This window comes from Microtus ochrogaster, chromosome 24, assembly GCF_000317375.1.
Source record: "Microtus ochrogaster isolate Prairie Vole_2 chromosome 24, MicOch1.0, whole genome shotgun sequence".
Lineage (NCBI taxonomy): Eukaryota > Metazoa > Chordata > Mammalia > Rodentia > Cricetidae > Microtus > Microtus ochrogaster.
The window spans coordinates 29,192,018-29,216,507 of NC_022024.1; the positions used below are offsets into that span (position 1 = coordinate 29,192,018).

Genomic DNA, 24,490 nt, shown 5'->3' on the forward strand with positions numbered 1-24,490 from the left:
AGATGGTATCCCTGGATGTTGATGGATGGCAAGGTTTAGAAGTAACCAGCCAGAGAAGTAGGCATTCTTGGTAGTTGGAATAGCATAAGTCAAGAGTCCAGGTGGGAAACAGGACAAGAATCCCAAATGGTCTGACGAGAATCTAGGGCATCTCAAAGAGGTGGTGAGAAATAGGAATGTCGGTGGGTACCAAGCCGTGAAGGGTTTTCAGTTTGTGTTCATTTGTGCTTTGTGTCTCACATGGCAGGAGATTATTAAGGATTTTTGACAAGGAGTGTTCTTGGCTACACACGAAATGGGTTGGCTGGAGGAAAGACTGGAGAGCAGATGTGAACTAAGAAGGTTGTTTATTGCTGGGCGGTGGTGGCGCACGCCTGTAATCCCAGCACTCGGGAGGCAGAGGCAGGCGGATCTCTGTGAGTTCGAGACCAGCCTGGTCTACAGAGCTAGTTCCAGGACAGGCTCCAAAGCCACAGAGAAACCCTGTCTCAAAAAACCAAAAAAAAAAAAAAAAAAAAAAAAGAAGGTTGTTTATTTCAGTAATCCAGTGAGGCAAAGAAATGCAGGCTCGAATCACGAATAAACTTGGCCCCTTCTTTGGCTTCTCCAGAAGTTCGGTTAGAACCCTTGGAAGACTAACCTTCGCAAAATCGCTACATTCAAGTGGTCAGCCAGCTGGGCATGATGGCTACAGTTATAGTACTGGGGCTAGGGAGGGAGGATGGCAATAGCCTAGGCCACAGAGTGAGTCCAGGGTCAAAGAAGCGATCGTAGGCTTGGTAACACGGCCCATGGCAGTGAAGAGACAGGGTTGCTTGGTGTCCTCTGCATACCGAGATGGCTTCTTCAAGTTTCCTTATCATGTGTCACCAACTTTGCCTGATGGCAGCACAAGAAAACAGCCAGTGGTCAAAGTTAGGCTGGGGGTGATTTGCTGCTGCCAGCTTTGATTTTATTACCATTATTAGTGGGTGCTTGGCATTTTTATTTGTAAGATTGCATAGTGCTCAGACTTTGTTGATGTATTTATTGCCTGTATATAGTCATTGTACTTATTGTATATAGTTTTCTTATATTAGTTAAAGCCTTTTTATTTTAGACAAAAAGGGGGGAAAAGAAACATGGTTATGGACATATTCTAAGCAGGAGGTATCTTCACTGAATTGTACTTAAATTGTGTGATTTTATTATGTTAGTAGTCTTTATTTATTGCACTAGTAATGATTAAAGCCAGGGCGTTATACTTATTAGGCAACTGGTCTACCACAGAGCTGGCGCTCCAGCCCAACATAAATTATTGCTGTTAAACTCAAAACGAGTAGAGACTTTATTCTCATCTTCAAGAATCCTTTTAGGGAATGGTACAGTAAGTGCCTAACAATATAGTTACATTATATAATCTCAACAGTGTGTGGTAAGGTGCTGAGGGCTGATTACCTGCCAAGAGAATTTATGGTCTAAAATCATAACTACTAACGGTTTAAAAATAAAAACTGGCTGTATTTAAGAGAGTTTAGTTTTGGTTAGCTGCTTATGTTGTTTTTCATCATATATATTAATTTATATACGATATTATATATATTTATATATTATGTATATTATTTATATAGAGATACAATTTATTTTTGGCTCCCTTTTTAGTTTCCGATCATGTGACCCTAATCTCTTCTCACTGTACCATTGTGGAATAATATTACCAACCACAAAGCTGACTCTAGACAGCTACCAAGCAATGCTGGATGTCCTGATGGCCTCTAAAAAAAAGAAGACCAACCAACCCACAGGTAAAGAAAGTGTGCTTATTGACAGCTGTATTAATTGCCTCTAAGATTTTATTCACTAACACAAATATAAGAATATCACACATACACACACACACACACACACACACACACACACACACACACGCTTGTGGAAAGAGAGATATACATGTCATTTCCAAAAGCCCAGCAGTTTAGCTGTGTTGGTGAGTTTTGGTAATCACTTTGTGTGACTTTAACAAGTTAATCACTTTGCGTGACTTTAACAAGTAAGTATTTAATGTTCCACCATAAATCATTTTGAACACTTGGCAAATATAATTCTCTTTTGCTAAGTATTGACAGACTCTGGCTGTTCAAGCTAGAGAAAGACTTACTAGCAGGTATGATATCTTAGTGAAAGTCACTTTTCAAATAGATTCTGTCAGTGGCCTGATATTGACAGGCACACATACAGTCTTGGTAGCTGATTTTGTACTTGAGACAGTCCACTGTTGCCCTACAGGCCTCCCATTTGTACCTTCTGTGAAAGTCCACTTCAAGGCAAATGAAATAATATTCTGCTTGCAGGCCAGGAAGACCCGTTATAGGGTCCAGTTTGTACAGTGTCTGGGTGGTGGAGACATAACAGGCATAGAGGTCTTCCTATCTGGATGCTGCACTGCCTCTTGCCTATCAAATTTGGTTAATTTTAAACCCTTGTCTGTAAAGATGATAGAGCCTGGAATACTATTTTTAACCAGCAGGTTTTTCTATCTTGACTTCTACCTATTTCACATATAAAAACGTGTTTCTAGTATCTTGATACTATTAAAAATTCATGTATGCATATTTTCATTCTGGCATTAAACTATTTTATGTGTATTTTGGCTGCATGTATGGATGTGCACCGTGTGTATGTATAATGCCCGTGGAGGCCCAAAGAGGGGATTGCCTCCCCCAGGACTGGAGTGTCAGGTGTTGTAAACCTCCATGTGGGGCTAAAAATTGAGCCCAGGTTCTCTGGAAGAGGAGTTGGTGCTCCTGGCCTCTGAGCCCTCTCTCAGATCCTTTAATGCTGTCGTTTAAGCACAGTGGACTTTCTTGCTGAGCAGGGTTCTCTGTAGCTAGTTAAATTGCCTTGGTAGTATTGGTTCCCAGTGAGGTATTCAACGTGCTTTGGATTCTTCTAGGTGCAGATTTGTACCCATATATCATATAATGTATGAAATTCCAGGGACATAACATCTGATTTATTTATTTATTTATTTATTTATTTATTTATTTATTTATTTATTTATTATGAATCAATCAACATCTATGCCTTGTCTCTAGTTTCAACCCACTGTGATATTGGAGAAATGGTGTGGGAGGTCCTTCTGTCTCTGTGTTGCTTTTATTGGTTAATGAATAAAGAACTGCCTTGAGCCTATGGCAGGGAAGAACAGAACTAGGCAGGGAAAGCTAGGCTGTATGCTGGGAGAAAGGGCGGAGTTAGAGAGATGCCATGTAGCTCCCCACCAGACACAGATGCTAGAACTTTAGCTGGTAAACCACAGTCTCGTGGCCTTACACAGATGAATAGAAATGGGTTAAATTAATATGTAAGAGTTAGCCAATAAGAAGCTAGAGCTAAGGGGCCTAGCAGTGATTTAGTTAATACCGTTCCTGTGTGATTATTTCGGGGCTGAGCGGCTGGGCACCAACAAGCATCCCCCTCCTTACAGCAGAGGCAGGACATTAGAGTTGAACTGTTTAGTGACCATATGAGAGAGGAGATAAGTGGCAGGCAAAACGCTTCCGGATTGATTGATGTCACCTCAGCAGAGGAATGAGTGGCCAGGGTGCTACTCTCTCAAGAGCACACAGGTCCTGGGGATGACTGGGAAGACTGAAGGACATTGGCCTCTGTCACACCGCTTCCTAACCCCTGTTCACACCTTTCATTGCCTTGCTCCCTTTGCCCCCAACTTAGCCCAAAGTGTTCTTCTCTGCTTCGCCACAGGGGGGTAGCCATGCCTGCTGGCCTCAAACTGATAAGTGCCCCTTTCTCTAGAAACCTCCCCTGGTTGGTTGTGTCTCTGATTGTCCCATCCCTTCTCCAAATTTATGTGACATGGTCATGTGTTAACCATTACACAACATACACCATCTTTGTTGGAATGTAATGAGGGTTTTATGTTTTGTATCTTTTTCCCCCTGGGTAATGTTTTTTGACAGCATTGTGATTTATTTTTGGAATGCAGATATTGAAGATTTTTCGGTGTTTTGGAATTCAAAAAGTGAAGAGAATGTTTCCAAGATAAAAACAAATACACTTTCTGAATCAGAATCTCAAGTTGGCATTTGTATTAATGCCAGAGAGAAGGATCGAGTCCTGAACTGGGGACTGGATCATTTTATGAAAATCTTCTCGTGTTCCAGGAGAGCAATGGTAACACAGTCCTTTCCTTCTTCCTCCAGTGGGCCAGATGTGAGGTCCACCTCTAAACCCAGATGTGTGAGATGCGTTCACTTACTGCATGCAGCCTTCACCTTGCTAGGTTTTGCCTCAGCCAGTTTTGAGGTTTGCTGGCTATGTGTTGTCTGGCTGTGTGGGTCATCTTTTTAGCTGTCGCCTTTGCACCCAGAACCCCCTTGGTGACCCTTGTTGCCCCGAGGATCCTGTGATGATGTGTGCACCTTGACCACTTTCCTGCAACAAGCAGGATAATATTGGGCGTGTCTCCAGTGTTACCATGACTAGTGGGGCGCCATAACCTCTCTTTCCTCTAGTGCAAGGGAAGATTAATGATGCAGGCTGTGAAAACTCCGCTCTTGTCTTAACTTCCTGAAACCTCCTAATTTTATCAGCCATTTATGTGATTTATGTCAATGCTTCTCTCTCTCTCTCTCTCTCTCTCTCTCTCTCTCTCTCTCTCTCTCTCTCTCTCGTGTGTGTGTGGATTGCATGTGAGTGTGTGTATGTGGTATATGTGCACATGTGCATGCAGGCGTGTGTATACAGAGGCCAGGTGAGGACATTTGCTCTCCTGCACGATTCTGTCATTCAGTGCTTTATGCTGTCATAGAATCTCTCACTAAACCTTGAGCAAGCCCCAGTGATCCTCCTGCCTCTGGCAACCCCACCAGTACCCCAGTGCCATGGTTACAGGTACAGTCTACATATTACTGTGTCCATGCCTGGCTCTTTATGTGGGTCCTAGAGATTTGAACACAGGTCCTCAGGCTTACACAGAAACCATTCTTACCTCCTGATCCATCTCTGCAGCCATCACTTGCACCTTAACCGCTGAGTCACCTCTCCAACTCCTGCTTTATTTAAAATAAAATAGATTTCCCCCTGAAATCCCATGCTTGTGTATCTTCCTACTGTTGGACTTCTCTTGTAAACTTGAGCAGCAGGAAGGTAGACCAGTTGCCCTTGCTCACTGCTATATCCACAGCACCTATGATAATGGAATTTGGGGATTCTGGCTATGAGTTTGCAAAGCTTACGTTTTTGCTTAGTGGATTGAGGACCATGGGAAAGTTAGCTCAGGCTGGAGCACTAGCATATGCATGCCTCCCTGGTTGATGGACTCAGACCAGCTCATGTCATAGTGCTGAGAATGGGAGCGGCATATAACAGATGGTTTTAGTTATTTTTTAAATCATTAACATATATATTTGCAGATAAAAAGTCAAATTTCCCAGGCATCTATAATGCTTGAAACTCTGCGGTACTGATTGTGATGTTTGTCTTAGGTTCTTGCTTATCGTGGTGGCTATTGGACTTTACTGCAAAACTGCTGTAGGGCATTCTGGAACTTTGTCTTGGAGCTGCAGATACTCCTGAAGCAGGCCGTGGACAACTACAAAACCTTTCCGATTAGCCAGGATGGCTTTCTCTGCATCTGCGTGCTGCCGTTCCACCTGGGTGCAGAGCTCCTTATTGACATGTTAATAAAGCTGCAGAGTACCAATTCCGTCAAGGTGAGGGCACTTGGGTAATTATTTTTATTGTATCCAATTAAAAATATCTTTTATCGCGAAGCTTGGGATAAGTAGAAATTGATATTTTTCTTGTGTTCCCATTTGGTTTGTCTGTTTTTCATTTGCTTCTCATTATAATTTTGTTCACAGCACATAACTTGCATTAATGTTAATTAAAAATACCTTAGCCTGAAAATCCAGTTTGTTTGAAGGGAAGAGAAAGAAATCCTTACTGAATTTCGTCTCCTATATGAATTGACTTAGGTGTATTTAATCCATGCAAAAGCCAAGCCTCTCAGGTTACCCCTCTCCCAGTGGTCTATCTGGCCCTATTTTATTTCTCCAGGTGCTAAGACTTGTATCTGCTGAAAATCTATCACACCATTATTAGATTATGGAAATAAAATAAAAACAATATAACATGTGAAACCATAAACATATTGAAAATTAGCAAACTCCTAATCACATTGAGATATAACATTATAACACTCTAAGGGAAAGTATCTAATAACAATATCATGAAAGACAAAGCTTGTAAATAAGATTAAACTATTTATACTGAGGGTTCCAATATGAACTTTAAGTAAGGTATGATCGTTTAAGAATGTATGCTGTAATCCATGGTGTAGATGATAGCAACAAAAAAAGATAGCTGAGAAGCTAATAAAGTAAGACTAAATAATAATCAACCCAGAAGGATGAGAGAAAGATCAGAGGCCAAAACATACAAAGGACAAATTGAAAACCAAATATTGTCGTGGTTTGAATGAAAATGGCCCAATGGGTTCATAGGGAGTGGCACTATTTGAAAGGATTAGGAGGCGTGGTCTTGTTGGAAGAGGTGTGTCACTGGGAATTGACTTTGAGGTTTTAAAAAGCTCATTCCAAGTCCAGAGTTTTGCTCTTTCTGCTGCCTGCAGATCCAGATGTAGAACTGTCAGCTCTTTCACCAGCACCATGTCTGCCATGCTGATAAAGAACTAAACCTCTGAAACTGTAAGCAAGTCCCCGCAATGATGTGCTTTCCTTTATATGAGTTGTCATGGTCATGGGGTTTCTTCACAGCAATAGAACACTGACTAAGACAACTATTAAAACTAACTCAGACATAGCCATACCTATATTAAATGTAAGTTGGCTAAACAGCATAATTGAAAGGCACAGATTGTTTGGGCAGAAAAAAGACACATCTGTTTCTTCATAAGAGAAACAATCTGAACATTAAGAAGCATAACACACAGAGATTGAGGCCCGTGCACAGGTCTGAGCCAGGTGGGGTCCTAGAGCTGAAAGGAGAAGGGAAGAGAGGCCCCCATCCCTAACCAACCCAGAAGCTATCTCCAGTTGATAGCCACTTGCAGATAAATTTTAGTTTCCTTCCAGGAAATCTCAATGTGGAAACAAACTCCTCTTAAGGCTAGGTAGGCTGCACGCCAGCATTAGATAATCAACTGACAACCAACTCAGTGGCATCTTTGGAGGCGCTTTGTCTCACAATGTCATGCTAGGTTTTTTCCTATTTTTCATTTTATTTAATCATTTTAAATGCTTATATATTTATACATATTATGTGTATTATACACAATAATACATATTTATTCTCTCTTTTTTGACCCCTATGTGTCCTTTGAATATATAGAATGACTTATAGTTTAAAGAGCTTCCTGAGTGTGTGAATCAGTGAATCTCTATTTCTTGTGCCTTCTCTTGGACCTTTTCCTTTCTGTTTGTTTGTTTGTTTTGTCCAATTTTATTGTGTTACTTTTTGTTTTATCTTTTTATATTTTATTATTATCCTTTATAACCCTTTTTTTTAAAAATGAGAGACAGAAAAGGGATGGGATGGGGAGGGGAGGAACTGGGAGGTGTTGAGGGAAGGGAAATGTCAACAATCAAGATATAGTATGTGCGAAAAAATATCTGTTTTCAATAAAAGGAAAAAAATATCTGGTAAAGATTCAGGTGCTTTATAACACTAATAATGCCTGAAAAAAAAAGAAAATAAAAACATGGGAAGAGATATATCATTGAAAATACCAGCATGAAAGGATGAATAAATCACGTTGGAAACGTTATGGCATTGAAATAGGAAAGGAAACAAAAGTACAAATGTGTAATTTCACAATATTTCAAGGCTTAGTTAAGCTTTAGTCAGTAGGACTCTAAACAGCAAATAGACGATCAGGAGAATTTAGAGACAGCTTATGACTTTGGAAAGATGGTTCAGTGGGCACAGTGCTTGTCATGCAAGTGTGAAGACCGGCGTTCGGATCCCCAGGGCCAGGGAAAAGCCAAGCAATCCAATGCCTAGAAAGTGAACAACAGAATCACCTGAATCCCAGGTGGCTGGGCTAGCTGAATGGCAAGCTCTGTCTCAGTGTCTAGGGTGCAGAGAGACTCAGTCTCAGCCACTGCACATACAAACGGGGCTTCCAGGACCCACCACCCGACTGAAGCTTGTTCAAGCCTAAAGACCTGGGAAACCATGGTATTGGCATGAAGAAGGCAGCCTGTCAATGGGACAGATGGAGAATCTGAAGGCAGACCACACAAGCTTGGAAAGATGTCAAGGCAGTGGAACTGAAAGGGGCCCTAAGGAAGTGGCAGCAGCAGGCACCCAGAATGTGGACCAGGGCCCTGTGGGGTTATCTTGCCTCTAATCACTGTTGAGGGGAACCTGATTGCAGGTATTTAGGTAGAAAGTGAAGAAAGGCTGTTGGACTTACAGGATCAAGATTTGTCAGTTTATGGGGGAATGGGTTAAGTGGAGGAAGAGTGACTTGGAGTATACCAGTCAGAAAAACTCCCAAACTAATCAGATCAAACCTTCAGACCTCACAGTTGCCACAAATGTAGCTGACAGAGGAACATTCCAGAGAAAGCCTTAGGAATGCAATCAACAGCATCAATCAAGCCCCCCGGGAGCTCTCCAGGAAGCAACATGGTTTCATCAACAACAAAATGAAAATTTAAAAAGGGAGATGAAATCATCGATTAAAAAGGACTCTAGCCATACCCAGCTTGCAGTGTTTGAGCCTTCTGCAGGTCTCATTTCAAGAAATGGGAACGTTTTCAGTGTGGTTATTGAAGGGGGATTTTCAGGGATTTGCTGGGTTTTTTTTTTTTTTTTATGTGTTTGATGCTGTCTCTCTCTGTGTGTGATGTGCATGCATGCATGTGTGTTTGCAGGTGTGTGAGTGCCACAGCGTGCATCAGGAGGTGGGAGGACAAAGTCCCTCCCACGCTGATCCCTGCTGCTGCCTTTGAGCCAAGGTCTCTTTGCTGTTTTGCTCTCGGGCTGTGTATCCCAGGCTAGCTGGCCCACGAGCTTCCACACCACCTCTCCTCTTGTCCTGGAGCACAGATTCCGCTGTCCTTGGTGTTTATGTGGGTTCTGTGGATTCAGACTCATGTCCTTAAGCAGCACCCCTCCCAAGGCCTCTGCATCAGCTCCTACCCTGTTTGAGTTCATGTTCTGGCTTCTTTCAGCGATGAACAGTGATGTGGCTTGCTTTTGGTTATGGTGTTTCATCACAGCAACTGTAACCCCAACTAAGACACCTCCATAAAAATGACTTTTATATTAAGGAATTGGGCTTAGTATTCTACATGCTAGTTAATGGTCCCAACATACCAGGAAAGATTATTATTTGTACAAACTAAGTGGTTTTTCCTGAAAGCTTTATCATATTGGCTTAATGTCCTTTCTTAAATCAAATGCTAATACATGCCAAGAACAGACCTCCACCACTGCTGTCTAATATATATTAGTCTAATAAATATTAGCTGTCACTAAATAAGTTAAAAACGTGAAAAGGTTAAAATCAGGCAAAATTACAACCTTATCTGCACTGTCACATTGCACATAATCAGAGCCACACACGTGTGGTGGCTGCACTAGATCACAGCGCACACAAATCCAGCACATGCCCATCGTCACTGAAGACGGATCGCACAGCACCATCTCCATTGCGAAGCTGTGACTCCCGTTGCGTGAATTTTCCTTTGTGCTCAGTTCCTTCTCATGTTGCATTACCACATTTGTTTACCAGAGGAATATGTAGCGAGACCGTAAGTTGGGCAACTTATCTCCATGTGCTTCCTGCAGCCAGTCGAAGAGAAAGGCGACTTCTGTGTTCCCGGCTGCTACGGGAATATCAAATACGATAACGGGGGTTCCAGCCTGACTTTCGAGCATCCTTTGGATGACGTCAATGTGGTCGATTTGAAATGGATCCGTGACTTTGTGTTAAAGTCTCTGGAGGTTCTGTACCAAGTAGAGAAGTGGGAGACACTGGTGTCTCTTGCCATTCAGTTCAACATCGTTTCACAGTATGTCTAGCCCCAAAGGCAACTACAGTTACAGACTTCTTTGGGGGGGTGGTCTTTTAGCTCAAGTTAACTTTTCAATGTGTTCTTTACCGCGACCCAGTGAGCGGTATACAGAGCAAGTGACCCCACTGTTGGTGTATGCACAGCGCCAGTTGCTCCTGAGGATACAGACATTCAATGGCCCCGATGTCGCTCAACAGGCTTGTGCCAGATACGAGGCTGACAACAGAGAGAAGGTGAGCCAGGCTGTTTCTCAAGCAGCTACCACACATTTAAAAGGGAAGGATTTGGGAGCCAAATTAGCAGGATTTTCACGTTGGGCATTCACCATCCAGATTCACAAACATTATTGACAGCTTGCCCTTGTCAGCACTTCCCAGATACAGTAAAGCAGAAGCTAAGGCCTTCTCCCCAAGATCCGCAGGTCCAGGTCGGGGCTGCCACACTCATTAGAAGCAATGGGAACAGTGCCTAGATCCCACAGTTGTTCTCAGGGGCCTGGTTAGTGTTTGAATTTCTTTTCAAATAAAGAAGTTACTTTTAGGACAAAGGAAAATGTTTTCATTTTTACCATGACTTATTTTTGTACTTATACCAACTCATGAAATTTAATTTTAATATGTACTTTAAATGGAGCACTAGGCCCACAAAAGTGAAACTGTCCAAGGCTTGTGGAAACCTTGGGAAACTTGACAGAGATGGAGGAAGAGAGATGTAAATTTTCCAGTTGACTAATTCATTGCACAAATATGAGTTTGTGACCCGCTCTGAGTCTGCCTTCCCAAAGGCCCTGACGTGTTGTAGAATATGATTTTAAGATGTGTTACATTTGTTTCTGCTCTGGAATGTTTGTTCAATGATGCAAAGATGTGTTGCGTTCTTTTATGTTGCGTTTGTTTAACTCCATGAAGCTGTGTTACTTTGCCTGTCTAAAACACCTGATGGTCCTAATAAAGAGATGAATGGCCAAGAGCGAGGCAGGAGCAAGGATAGGTGGGGCTGGCAGGTAGAGAGGATAAACAGAAGGAAAAAAAGAGAGAAGAGGAGGAGGATGTCAGGAGCCATCCATCCAGCCAGCCAGCCAGCCAGCCACGGAGTAAAAGTGAAAGTCATATTACAGAAGTAAGAAAAGAAAAAAAGCCCAGAGGCAAAAGGTAGATGGGATAATTTAAGAAAAACTGACTAGAAACAAACCAACTAAGGCCTGTCATTCATAAGAAAGAATAAGACTCCATGCGATTGATTTTGGAGCTGGGTGGCACTCACCACAAAGCCAGAAGAGTCAAACAACCAGCAGCTCTAACCAGTGGGCCTGCCTCCAGTCCCTCCTGCTGCACCAGCGTGTGGGATTTCAGGGAAGACTCTCCTTTTCTCACAGTTCTTCATGGCCGAGGGCCTGATCTCCCGTACACTCTTTTTAGTGGTCAGGAGTCAGTCCCTGTTCTGTTTTGCAGAGAGGAGAGCAATTGTAGGCTCCGCTGCTGTCTGGTACGTGGAGTCCTGGAGATCAGTGGCTGGTCACGGACTTTTCCTGATGAGGCCAGGCCCACCAAGGACAGTCACTCTAGCTTGACGTTAGCTAAGCAGAGACCTTAGTGTCTGAAGACTCCTATGACCGTCTTATCTAGATTAGCACTTGGTTGAAGAATTAGAATGAAGTGTGGATATGCTACCAACTGGACACCTCCCTGCCCTTCCTCCTTAAGGGTGAGCCCTAAGCAGCTGTTCCACACCGTGCCTGTGTCAGCCGACCACAAACAAGCCTGTGCTCCCAAGACCTGGTTGGTTGATGGCAGCCCTGTTCTAACTGCTCATGCCAGATACCTGGGTGTGGCCTCTGACTGTCTCTTGTGCTCACACCGGCTTCAAATTGATTTCCAAATCCTGATCTCAAAATGCAATCAGAATCTAAGCAGTTCTTAGCACCGACCATCTTCTGATCCAACTGCTGGTGTATTTGCCCGACTTGGTGACTTTGTAATTATCCTGTACCCTGTCTCTAGCCTGTAGTCTGCTTCCAGTGCAGCAGATGAAACAGCCCTTTGAAAATCCAAATCAGATTGCAATCCTACTTGGGCCTCCCACCAGATTTAGAATAAAGTAAGCTTTGTTATGGCTGTAGTATGCTTATTCTATATAGTTTATGTCTTTGTTATTGGCTAGCACTTGGTACCTTCCCAGCGGGTATTTGTTGCTTGTCTTGGACAAGCTCTCCTGTAGCTCAAGAATGACCCATAACTTGTCATATAGTAGAGGATGACCTTGAACTCCTGAGCCTCTAGCTACTGACTCCCGAGTCCTGGGATTGTAGGCCTGTGCCACCACACCCAGCTCTCCTGCAAATCTTTAAACTTTGTTTTTATTTGGCTATCTGTGAGACAGGGTCTATACAGCTGCGGCTGGCTTGGAACTCATTGTGCAGACTAGGTCGGCCTTGACTTTAGAGCAGTCCTTCAGGGTCTGCCTCTTGAGTGTTGGGATTACAGATGCCTTAGACCATACCCATCTGTCACTGCAGGTGTTAACTATATTATCCTTGAGACTTCTCACCTCAGGGTCATTGCATCTGTTATTACTTTTGTGTGGCGTGAGCTTCCTTCCACACGCCCACACTGATTTCCCTTCCCCTTTCATACTCTTGGCTGAACCTTCCCTTCTCTCTCGTATTTAAAACCATGTGTCTGTTTGCGCCATTCCTCCATAGCAGCTAAAACTCTTTAACATGCTACCTTATGTATCTCAGCATTGTGTTTCTTCTTGGAACCCACTGAAATATCGTCTTTCGGAATAGAAATTTTTGTTTGTTTTGTTCTCTGCCACTACGTCATCCCTTCAGTATGAAACAGCGTGTGACACACTGGAGTTCAATAAAGATTTATTTAAAGGAACTGGGGAAAGGATGGAGCATCCTGGTGTGCTTTGTTACATTGCAGGAAAGAGTTTGCATCTTGTCAGCCTGTTTTCATCTCATTATGGAAAGGCCTCAAGGGACAACAAAGAAGCATTTTCACCAGACTCAACCTAGAGGCAGCTGTGCCTTGAGTGATTGGTTGGGGTTAGACCAAGGGCTGTGAGGAGAGACAGGGAGGGAACAGGGTCTTGGACTCTTTAAAAGAATTTTCTTTCATCTAAACACTTCTCTGTTTTCACATATTTTATAATTTGAGAACTCAAACATCTGTTCAAGAATTTGTCCAAATAGTATAGAAGCAATTAGTTTTGAAAAACTTCATCAGGGAAGTTAAAATTGCATTAATTATGAGTAGGCTGGAACTAAATCTGCCTTTGGAAAATAAGCCTGTATTTGAAATGTGCTTGAATTCACATAATGGAATATATATTTAGATCAGCGAATTTATAGACTATCAGAAAATCATATTCTAATTGCTGCATATAATTTCCCCAATGTTCTCCCAGCTGTGCCGTGTACAAGAGAAATATGAAAAAAAATTATATAGCCGTGTTTTCTCCAAATCCTCATGGCTGAGTGCTGCTCCACCAGCTTTTACTTGTAGGACTGTTTCACATCTATTTCGGCAGAGACCGAGACAAACATTTCAAGTCGGCCAGACTTTACACTACGCATGCCTAAGTGCCTCTGTCCTCATCTTTTTAAGATAACTTGCCGGAACTTCATTGGGAAGCAGCTCACGATCGACCCTGCTTCCCCCAAGACCCTGTCAGACCTAGAAGGCAGCTCTGACGTGCTGAAGACGCTCATCCTTTCAGGTTAGAGCCGGTTTGAACTGGGACCTCAGCTTTCTTTAAGGTTCGCCGTCGTATCCCACAGGGTGAGCCAAATCTATTTTTCAGGTTTACTTGGAAATAAATCATTTGATACTTATCATTTTATATTGCTGCAAATGTCCTGCACAGATGATTAAACACTTTTATAAGTTTAAAAACTTTATAAGCTGAAAGGAGATGGAAGGAAAAGGAGAATTGAGGAGAAAAGTCTACTTTTTGCATTTTTCTGTCTTTCCCTTCGGGGGAGCTCATTTTTTAAGTTTTTTTTTTTCCTGTTTGGTTTACTGATTTGATTCTGAAAGTAGCTTAGCTTCCATTTCCTTCCTCAGTGTACAGGGTCCTACTGATTGCCGTGGTTAGTCAGCGTAGTCAGAGAGCTGGGGAGGGCTCTGGCATGCCTTGACTTACTTGCGTTTAGCTGAAGAGGCTTCCAGAACGTTTCTGCCAGGGCAGCTTCTAGAAATGAGGCAACAGAATAAGATGAAAATAGAGGGGCTGAAGAGGTGGCTCATCAGTTAGGAGAGCTCGTGTGGTTCCAGAGGCCATGCGATCGGTTCCCAGCACCCACATTGTGTCACACGTAACTGCCCGCGATTCCAGCTCCAGGCAGCCCAGCTACAACATCTGGTGGCAGTGCTTTCAGTTCTTCACAGCAGATACTGTGGTGCCGCAGAGCCTAGAAACACTTGGTGTTCTCATTACTTAACAGCATCCTATTCTTCTGTCAACTATTTAATAATGCATTTGTAATTTGGCATCATCTCAGCAGGATTTGAAGACATGAGATTAACTCATTTTTATAGGTTATTCTTTTTTTCTTATTTATTTATTTTTATTGAAAAAAAGGAAAAAAAGTTTCCGCCTCCTCCCAACCTCCCATTTCCCTCCCCCTCCTCCCACCCTTCTCTCCCTCCCCCCACTCCTCTCCCCCTCCCTCTCCAGTCCAAAGAGCAGTCAGGGTTCCCTGCCCTGTGGAAAGTCCAAGGTCCTCCCCCCTCCGTCCATATCTAGGAAGGTGAACATCCAAACTGGCTAGGCTCCCACAAAGCCAGAACATTAAGTAGGATCAAAACCCCATGCCATCGTCCTTGGCTTTTCATCAGCCCTCATGTTCAGAGATTCCGGTTTTATCACATGCTTTTTCAGTCACAGTCCAGCTGGCCTTGGTGAGCTCCCAATAGATCAGCCCCACTGTCTCAGTGGGTGGGTGCACCCCTCGTGGTCCTGACTTCCTTGCTCATGTTCTCCCTCCTTCTGCTCCTCATTGGGACTTTGGAAGCTCAGTCCAGTGCTCCAGTGTGGGTCTCTGTCTCTATCTCCATCCATCACCAGATGAAGGTTCTATGGTAATATGCAAGATATTTGTCAGTATTGCTATAGGATAGGGTCATTTCAGGTCCCCTATCCTCAAGCTTACCTGCTCAGTAAGCTCTGTCTGGGAGATAACCTTTTATTGAAACTTTTTTTTTGCATTTCTGAGAAAAATTTTATTGGCCTTTTGGATAAAATTTATTTGCCAGGAAGGATGATCCCATCATACTTCTGCTGGAACCAGCGCATGGCTTCCTCTTTGTTGATTCTGTGTTTGGCCCCAATGCAGCCTGTCCTGTGCTTCTTGTCTGCGATGCTGAAACCTGGCCTGCTCAGCACCACATAGAAGTCCAGTCCAAATATGCTTGGGTCATATTTGATGCCCAGGTCAATGTGTTCTTGAATCCCAAAGCTGAAGTTCCCAGTATCTGAGAAGTTATTTTTCTGAAACTTTTTTACATCCGGTGCAGGACCTCTTTCTTGAGTCTTGATCTGATTGGATATTTAAGTTCTCTGCTAGGGCTAGTCAGTCCTTAGGTGTGCTGGAATTTTCAGCCCTTGGCAGGTGCGTTTCACTCATATCTTTGGGCATTGGGGTGGGTGTGTGTGATCAACCTTGTGGAAAGCAGTCTTATCTTCCTCTCTAGGTTCCTCTTTGGTAGACCCAACACTTGGGTCTGATTAGCATTTCCTTGCTAGGTGGCTACAGTCAAATGCACAGTAGCCCACCTTTTACCTGACCCTTCCTCCTTATTGACTTCTAACTATTGAAATACTATTACTGACTTTGAAATACTTTGTGGAATAATCAATGGAAAATTTCAGAGTGCAATCCTCTTGATAGAGGCCCATGGGGGTCAGCCTGGAGCTCACGATGTTTCTGTTCTTTGATTGTTGTATCTCATGGAGACAGAGATAGCTACAGCACCAGAACCCTAATTAGGTCACAAGGGGGAAAGTTGTGCTAAAACTCTGAAGAAAGGAAAAGGGAAATAAAAAAGAAAGAAAAACAGTCTAGGAGAATACAAAGAGACTCCAGCTATCAATAGAGGTCCCATAAAGACACACGAGCAACAGGGTGGTCTCATTCAGATCACTTATTTTAAACACATTTTTAAGGTTTAGCCCGGAATGGCAGTTGCGTGAGAGCCAACTTCATGGTCTGTTCGGTTGTATTTCTCCAGTGCCCGACATGGTGCCCAGTGCACACCAGCGCTCCGTATACAGCCATATGACACCTCATGACAGGGATACACTAGGAGAAGGGAGTAGCTGGGCGGTTTTGTTGCTGTGCCAACAGTAAACAAAGATGCCTAGTGCCATCAGGTGACGGGAGCTTGTGGGACGACCATCCTGTTGAAAAGTGTTGTGATATGCTACAAGCCTGTTTTCAAAACTGAGTAAGTAGCAGTGGCGATGGGAGTCTCCATATAGCAAATGCTTGTCCTATAACAGATACCTTTCCAGACACTCGACACGCAGGTTAAGGCAGTAACTCTCCGAGGTGAATGCTATTAACACATTTTAATGGATATTTTAAAACTAAGCCCAGAGAGAATAACTCTCATATTATTTTGTTTATTTTAAAAATTAAAATTTACATCACTTCCCCTCCAACTCCTTCTCTATTCCCCTCTCCTAAGTTTATGACATTTTTCCTTTATTATTGTTATACATACACATACATATATAAATGAATAAATATATAAGTACAACCCATTGAGTCATTTAGTATTGCTTGTATGTATTATATATTCTTAGGGCTGATGAGGGGATTAGTCCTAGGGAAGACTCAGTCCCCCCATCTCAACTGTCACTAATTTTCTATTGCTCGTCATCAACGGATGGAGTCCATCCATTTGTAATGTTAATTGCTGTTGGAGTTCAGGTCTTGTTGCTATTTCATGGGTGGGTCTCTCACTATTATGTGAATGTTCTTTTAGCTTTCTTCCTTTCTCTTGGATCATATGGGCCAAATGCTTCTGACCCTTCAAAATTCATGTGCTGAAATTGTAGTCCCAATGTGATATTAGAAGGGGAGCCTTTAAGAGATGAGTAGGTCGTGGGGGTAGAGTCCTCATGAGTGGGATTGTGTTCTTTGAAGGAAGCAGAGGAAAGTGTTTTAGGCCTCCTTTTGTGGTGTGGAAAGGGTGCCATTTGAAGGTAGCTGTCCGCAATCAGAAGTGAGGGTCCTCACCAGAACCTGAGCATGTTAGCACCTTGGTCTAAGATTCCCAACTTCCCCATCTGTGAAAGGGAAGTTTCTTTTGCTTATAAGCCATGCAGTCTATGGCACTTTGCTATGGCAGCCAGACTTTACTAAGCATTTGTTTTTCTTCTTTCTCTGACCTCAGTCTCCAAGCAGAAGAAGATAAAACTAGAAGCTAATGAATTCTTTTTTTTTTTTTTTTTTTTTGGTTTTTCGAGACAGCGTTTCTCTGTGGTTTTGGAGCCTGTCCTGGAATTAGCTCTTGTAGACCAGGCTGGTCTCGAACTCAGAGATCCGCCTGCCTCTGCCTCCCAAATGCTGGGATTAAAGGTGTGTGCCACCACCGTCCGGCTAATGAATTCTTGCAAGGGAAAAAAAAATCACTAACAATCTACAAACTTGAGGGTGTTGTAAATAAGGCTATGGTGTTAGAGGTGGGATTTGAGGAACACAGGGGGTGTTTTGAAGAGAATACAGAAGTGGAAACCTGAGGCAGGGAACTTGAAATTAGCTTACAAAAGAGATTATTTATAAAACACGCCCAAGCCATTCAGCTTTGAAGACCCACGGTCATTAATTTGTTGACAGAATTCTTTGAAGCTGTATCATGTAATAGTACTGGACTAAAGGGACAAAGACTTTGTCTTCAATGAACTTCATCCTAGTGGAGAAATCCAATAAGCAAGTAAGGGACGGCATGTCAGAAGATCACAGTGGTGTGTGGACAGTCGGGAAATGCTTCCATTCTTAAGTAGGGTGATAATTAAAGACCTCGTTGAGAAGTTAACCACTAAGCAATAACCTCAAAAAATTTAGAAGCAAGACAGGACATTGGAGAGAAGAATGTTTTAGACCTAATTGAGCCAGTTGTGTTAAGTCCTGGACAGGAAGCATGGCAGGTATAGAAGGGAGTGGAGGGTAGAATAGTAGGAAGCAGGCAGAGTCAGTTGCCTTAAGGTCAGATAGGTTGTTAATAGGAAGCTGAATGGCCAACAGCCAGGCAGGAGAGAATAGGCAGGATTTCTGGGGAGAAAGAAAGTGCTCTGGGAAGAAGAGAGACAAGAGACACCAGCAAGATATGGAGCAAGTCACACATATGGTAGAGGTGTGGTAACTGAGCCATATGGCAAAATGTAGATTAATAGAAGCAGGTTAATTAACTTCTAAGAGCTAATTGGGAAAAAGCCAAGCTAAAGGTCAAACTTTCATAATTAAGTCTGTGTTGTAATTTGGGAAGTTGGCAGTCCAACAAAGGAAAGTCTACTACATTTGAGAAAGCTTGCTGCAGTGGTGGGGCCTTTGGTGGGCGTGGCTAGGGTAGAAAGGGGAAAGCCAATTCATAGGTCATTGTTCTAATTCCAAAGGAGGTAGCAAGGCCCAGACATGGTGGAAGTGGAGAGGAGTCCTTGAGAGAATGAGGACTTTATGTATTTTCTGACGGGCAGTTCTCTTATGACTTGCTATGGATTTGATTTGGGATCTGAAAGAGCTAAAGACGATTCTGCCTTTTGGCTGCACATCTATAAAAAGGGAGACATTTTCTACTGAGATGGGAAAGATGGGATGGAGTAGATGAGTATGTGAGTCAGTGTGTGTGTGTGTGTGTATGCATGTGTGTGTTTTAGGAAGTCAGCTGGGATCATGTCAGCTGGGGACATGTTAGGATTGAGTTGTTGCACTTACAACAATGTGGACCTTTAGATAGATGTGTGAAACTTTTGGGGGTGTTTGGAACCAGAGATAAAAGTTTGGGAGCCACCAGGACATGGAATTTAAACCTGAGACCAGGGGTGATCATTATGGGGGTGAGTGTCAATTAAGAAGAGAAGAAAGGCATCCAAGGACTGAGGGCTGGGGTCCCAAGGCCAAGAGGCTGGGTTGAGAGAACCAGAATGAGTGAGCAGTTAAGTGGGGAGGGGCTTTTGTTCCAGAGAGGGGAGACCCTGATTTAAGTGAATGGGTGGGAAACACTGAGCTAATTGTGTAGACAATTTTTGGAGGGAATTTTGGTATAACATGGAATGGAGAAGTAGGGTGATAGCCTGTGGGGAAACGAGTCAAGAGAGCGATTTTTTTTCTTTTTTAAAGGTGGGAGAAGTAACAGCAAAATGCGCTGTTGGGGATGATTCTATAGAGAAAATGGATGCGTTGAAGGAGGGGGAGCTGAGCATGGCCAGAGTGAAGGTCTCGGTGGGTGGGTGGGCACTGCTGTACGGGCTGGGTGGATATTTTCCAAATCTCCCTGGCTGGCATCCGTTCTTTCTTTTCCCCAGAGTGGGCAGCAGGTAACTACTGTTCTGAAAGGGTGGAGGCCGACGTGGCTCCCTTGATGATTCTGTTAACCATGGAGGCCACTGGCCACTTCTGTTGCCCCAGCAGTTCCTGGTAGCCACTTCACAAACCTCAGTCGAGGGAAGTCACACAGCGCCCATGCCGTAGGAGAAACAGTCTCTTAGCCACTGCCGCTCTCAATGACGCTCCTGCGTGAACACAGCTGGTACCTGCCCTTTCTAAGATCCTTTGCCTGTCTTTGCAAGTCCTGCTGGAAGCAGGTTCCTGGTTTTCCATGGGGGGAAATGGAGGCAACTGTATAGCACGATTAATAAAAACCCGGAGACAGAAATTGGAGTTCAACCTGAAGGTCAGAAAAGCAAAACAGTCAGATACTGGCTCTTACCTCTACTTCAGTCCAAAATGGCAGACTGTGTCTGAGAGCAGACTCCTCCCATTTTATATTCCTTGGACTGGGATTAAAGGTGTGCACCACTACTGCCTGGTTCTTTGGCAAGCGAGTGTGGCTACTGGGATTAAAGGAATGTGTCCCCACTGCCTGGTCTGTAAGGCTGATGAGTGTGGCTGTTCTACTCTCTGAACTTCAGGCAAGCTTTGTTTATTAAAATACAAATGAAATATCACTACACACCTGCTTTAATGAAGGCTTCAGGACTGGGGTGGATCCTTTTGTTCCACAGGAGAGCCAAGTCTGCTCACTGTGTCCTAAACTCCACACCCTTCCTACTGTCTGTCTATCCTCATGGCCAGCACAAGATAACTCTGTGTCTCAGGAACACCCTGCCCTCTGGATTCCAGACTATGATGTTGATCTTGCAGGCCCCTCCAGGCCTTATCTTCCTTATCTGTAAAATAAGGGTAATAATGGTCTACATCTCTCATGACTGTTTTTAGGAGTCAATCAATCACAGTAAATTATTAGACTTATTAGGGCTGGAGAGATATCAGTGTACCCTTTCCTGCCCTTCTTTATTTCCCTCATTTTATCATTTAATCAGATCCTCTGCAAATGTGACTTATCAGCTAGATGGGCACTTCTTAAGGATGAGGTCATATCCTTTAACCTCTTAGTGTTCTATTAACTAGGAGGTGGCTACGTTGTCAAGACCTTAAAATTTTAGTGAAACCTTCTCCTTGTTCAGCTCATTTAAAAAGTAGATCCTTTAGCTACTCCGTGCAGAATCCTGCAAGTTCACTCTCTCTGGCCCTCATCTGGTCAGTGTGCTGCCCACCGGCAACCCAGCCCAGTTCCTGGACCACCCTCACTGCCCAGAGACCTAGCAGCAGCTCTCTATGGGCGCCCCCTCCTGACAGGTGTCCCAGCCTGATTAGCTCCAGCCCCATGCAAGGCAGCAGCTGCTGCTTCTCCTCTCTCAGGGCCTGCCTTTCCCTTCCCTTCCCTTCTGAGATCAGCTGCCAGTCTCCAAGATTTTTTTGTTTCCTCCTTTCATCTGTTTCCCGATGCACCTGGGCTTTGAAGAGGTTGATTGTTTCCTTTTTTTATGAAAAAGGAGGAGGCTTCTTTAGGAAAATTGGCAAGATCTAAAGTTATTTGCATTTCTTAAAGAATAAAAAAATTGAAAACTTTTCCCTAAAAATAAAGAATTTTGAAATACGCTAAAAACCAAAATTCATCTACGCATCAGATGCCTGCTACAGACTGGGACCTTTGAACTCAGCAGCTTTGGGTCCCGGCCGAGAAGGTCTCCTAACTAGAGCTGTCTCGTGACTTGCTGGCTTGTGCTGTCCTCCATCTCTAACGCTCTTCTCTGTTTCAGAGCAAAGACGAGCCAAAGAGCTTGTCTGTGTGCCCGTGGACGTGGCAGATTCCTTGAGATGCTTTCGAGAGACCCTGGAGAAGTCCAAGTATCATAACAGATCGGTGCAGCACAGCAGGAAGCTGCTCTCTCTGTTTCTCGCACAGACGCAAGGTAGAGGTTTATCCTCTGTCCCTTGATCTGTACTTCCATGGGGTACCACCCTGCCGAATGTTCTGGTCTCGTAATCTCCTCCCGAAAACATGCCTTCTCCTGTCTCATCATCTCCCTCACACACTTTATTCCAGCTAAGACACCCGACCTGCCTTTTCACTTTCTGCTCCACGAGCCAACTTCCTGGAATACAGTAGCCATAAAGGAAAATGGCGTCCATTAAAATTTTGGTTCCGTGCCTCGGAGGTCTTGGAGATTTCTTTGCAGGGGTAGAGCTATGATGACTGGCTGTCCTTTGGGAGATGATTGACTCATACCAAGTTTTTACCAGATGCCACTTGTCAGTCGCAAAGAAATAATTGTATTGGAAAATAAGCACCCATGAGCTCTTGTTTACAGGGACTGGGGAGAGGGCGAGAGAAAGAACGACAAGAATGTATGTGGCATGAAGGTAAAAGGGAGGCTTTGGAGGGGAGAAAGGGGGCCAGCAAAAGGCACAAGGGAGGGCAGTTAGGAGAGCAAATAAGAACCAAGTGTGGACGCTAGGGAGGTAGTTCAGCAGGAAAAGTGCTTGTCAAACCGGCCGCAGGACCCCAGTTTCATCTCTAGATCCCACTGAAACAAAGCATGCTGGTGGCACCAACGTTGGTACTCACTGGCCAGCCCGCCTAGTTTGCTGGGGAGTTCTGAGAAGTCTGCTAAATTAATTCTCCTTATCATAGTTACATCCTTCAATTTCTAGATATATTATTGGTGCATAGAGGCACGAGTTAGTCAATCAAGGATGGCTCCTCAGAATGGTCCCGCCAGCTCACCCCGAGGCTCACCTGATGCGGAAACATTCCCAGGATTTCCACCCTCGTCCTCAGGTCGCTGACTTCAGCCTCCATCCCAGTTTCTCCCTCGGCTTCTTCACATTGCTTCCCTGGCCGATTTTTTCCGAGTGTTCTCTGGTCTTCTAACAAGATAGATTTTCTCCATTTCTTTCTTCCTGTTACAGGTCAGAGGTATATACATGTTTCTTCTCTCCAGAAGGCTTCTGTGCCAGAGGTGAAATAAAATCTTAACTATGGGAAATGATTTTTAAGAAGGCAGATTCAAACCCACTAACTTCCTCCTTTTTGCAAAAGAAGCATAATATTAACTCAGTCTTAGCCTGTCTGTCCTTCTGTAGTGTCTTAGCCTGGCTGTCCTTCTGTAGTGCCTTAGCCTGCCTGCCTGTCTTCCCCTCTGTGCTGCCTTAGCCTGTCGGTCTGTCCTTCTGTACTGTCTTAGCCTAGCTGTTCTTCTGTACTGCCTTAGTCTGACTGTCTGCCCCTCTGTGCTGCCTTAGCCTGTCTGTTTGTCCTTCTGTAGTGCCTTAGCCTGCCTGTCTGTTCTGTAGTGCCTTAGCCTGGCTGGCTGCCCCTCTGTACCACCTTAGCCTGTCTGTCTGTCTGTCCTTCTGTAGTGCCTTAGCCTGGCTGGCTGCCCCTCCGAAGTGTCTTTCCTGAAACACGAAGGTACAGAGGCATCCTCTTGAATAGTTGCAGACTTCAATATCCATCCTAGGCCCCAGGGATGAGAAAACTGTATCCCCCGACTGCAGAAAAGCCAACCTGCATACAGAAGCCGGCCCTTTCTTCTTCCTTGGCATCCCTCTGCCTCTCCAGGTCTTTCCCCTCTTCGCCCACTAATAGTCCCCATTTTTCACCCACACCTTTAGGTGAAAGAGGAGGGATAAACAACGCACAGTTCTCCTCAGGGAAGGTGGAGTTCTGTCTGGGAACAGAAGAGATGCACATGTCAATACCCCCTGACCTTTCTCAGGAGAACTTCCGAGCGTTCAGTTCCGTGGAGAAAAGCAAGCTTCCTTACTCACAGCTGGGGCTGGTGATTTCTTCCTTTCACCAAACTATTGGTAAGGCTAAGTTGCCCCGGACTGTCAGCGTGACCTTCCGGGCTAGCACGAGATTACCTCTGGTCCTGAAGTGCTACCTTTGAAACTGGATGTGGGTTGTAAAGATGAGACGCTCAGCCGGTCAAAGTGCTTGCCGCTCAAGAGTGGGACCTTAGTTCCAGGCTCAGAACCCATGGAGTAGTGGAAGGAGAGGACGACCTCCACAGTTCAGGTGTCCTCTGACCTTGACATGTGTGTGTGGGTGTGCACCCCCGCACTCCCAAGACGCAAATACTACTCATAAGAGAATTTTAGGATTTTAAGAATGATGAAAGAATCTGAGTGTGCCAGCCATTCACCAGTCTTTTAGGCTGTGATAGAACATTCTAGAGACAGAAGTTGTCTCCAGCCTCAGCTGGTTCTCACCTGGCTGTAAGAGCGTAGGCCACACCTCTGCCCTAGGTAACCTTCTTCGTCACATCTTTCTCTTAGATGTGACTTTTCAAAAAGTCCAACAGTGTGTCCTTCACACATTCTGTATGCCCAGGGACAGCCCCCTTTGCAACAAACATCATAACCTTCTCCCTTTATTTCCTAAAATAAAATCTGGAATTCGTATGCTCTTTGCGATACATGATTTTTGAAAATTCAGTACAGAGCTGTGAAGGTAAAATAAGGAGAAATATAAAATGACTCTATAATTAGAGTCTATGGTTTAATATATAAACAAGAAAGTCCAACAGGCCAGCTGCTGCCATCTTGAGTGAGGAATCCCCATGGCGATGGGTGCAGATCTACACAGGTGTGCTGCACTGGTGAATTACGTTCTGTCACCGCCGTACGTCTGGTTCTGAACAAAACCAAACACTACCATGGTTGTATTTCTGGAAAACTCAGGGCAGTTAGAAATCAGACAAAAATACATTTAAAAACTTTATGAAACAAAGTTAGATATTGGACCTCATGAACAGGGATCTTTCTTGATTAGTGTGGGGCGAGTTTCTGTGGGGCATCCTGCGTCTCTGGTGGTTACTTGCTTTGTGGCAGCTCACGGAACCCTCCCTGCCTTAGGTCT

The 24,490-nt window shown here is 44.0% G+C and overlaps 1 protein-coding gene across 1 annotated transcript in view; it reads left to right on the forward strand.

Moving 5' to 3' along the window:
* Positions 1–24,490, forward strand: part of Cfap54 (cilia and flagella associated protein 54) — a 252,210-nt gene that overhangs the window by 106,454 nt on the left and 121,266 nt on the right. The window contains exons 34-41 of the mRNA XM_005358276.3: positions 1,642–1,784; positions 3,986–4,173; positions 5,487–5,714; positions 9,823–10,046; positions 10,147–10,282; positions 13,664–13,775; positions 21,384–21,536; positions 23,242–23,436. Of these exons, the coding sequence (XP_005358333.2) occupies positions 1,642–1,784; positions 3,986–4,173; positions 5,487–5,714; positions 9,823–10,046; positions 10,147–10,282; positions 13,664–13,775; positions 21,384–21,536; positions 23,242–23,436 (1,379 nt within the window). The remainder of the gene's footprint in view (positions 1–1,641; positions 1,785–3,985; positions 4,174–5,486; positions 5,715–9,822; positions 10,047–10,146; positions 10,283–13,663; positions 13,776–21,383; positions 21,537–23,241; positions 23,437–24,490) is intronic.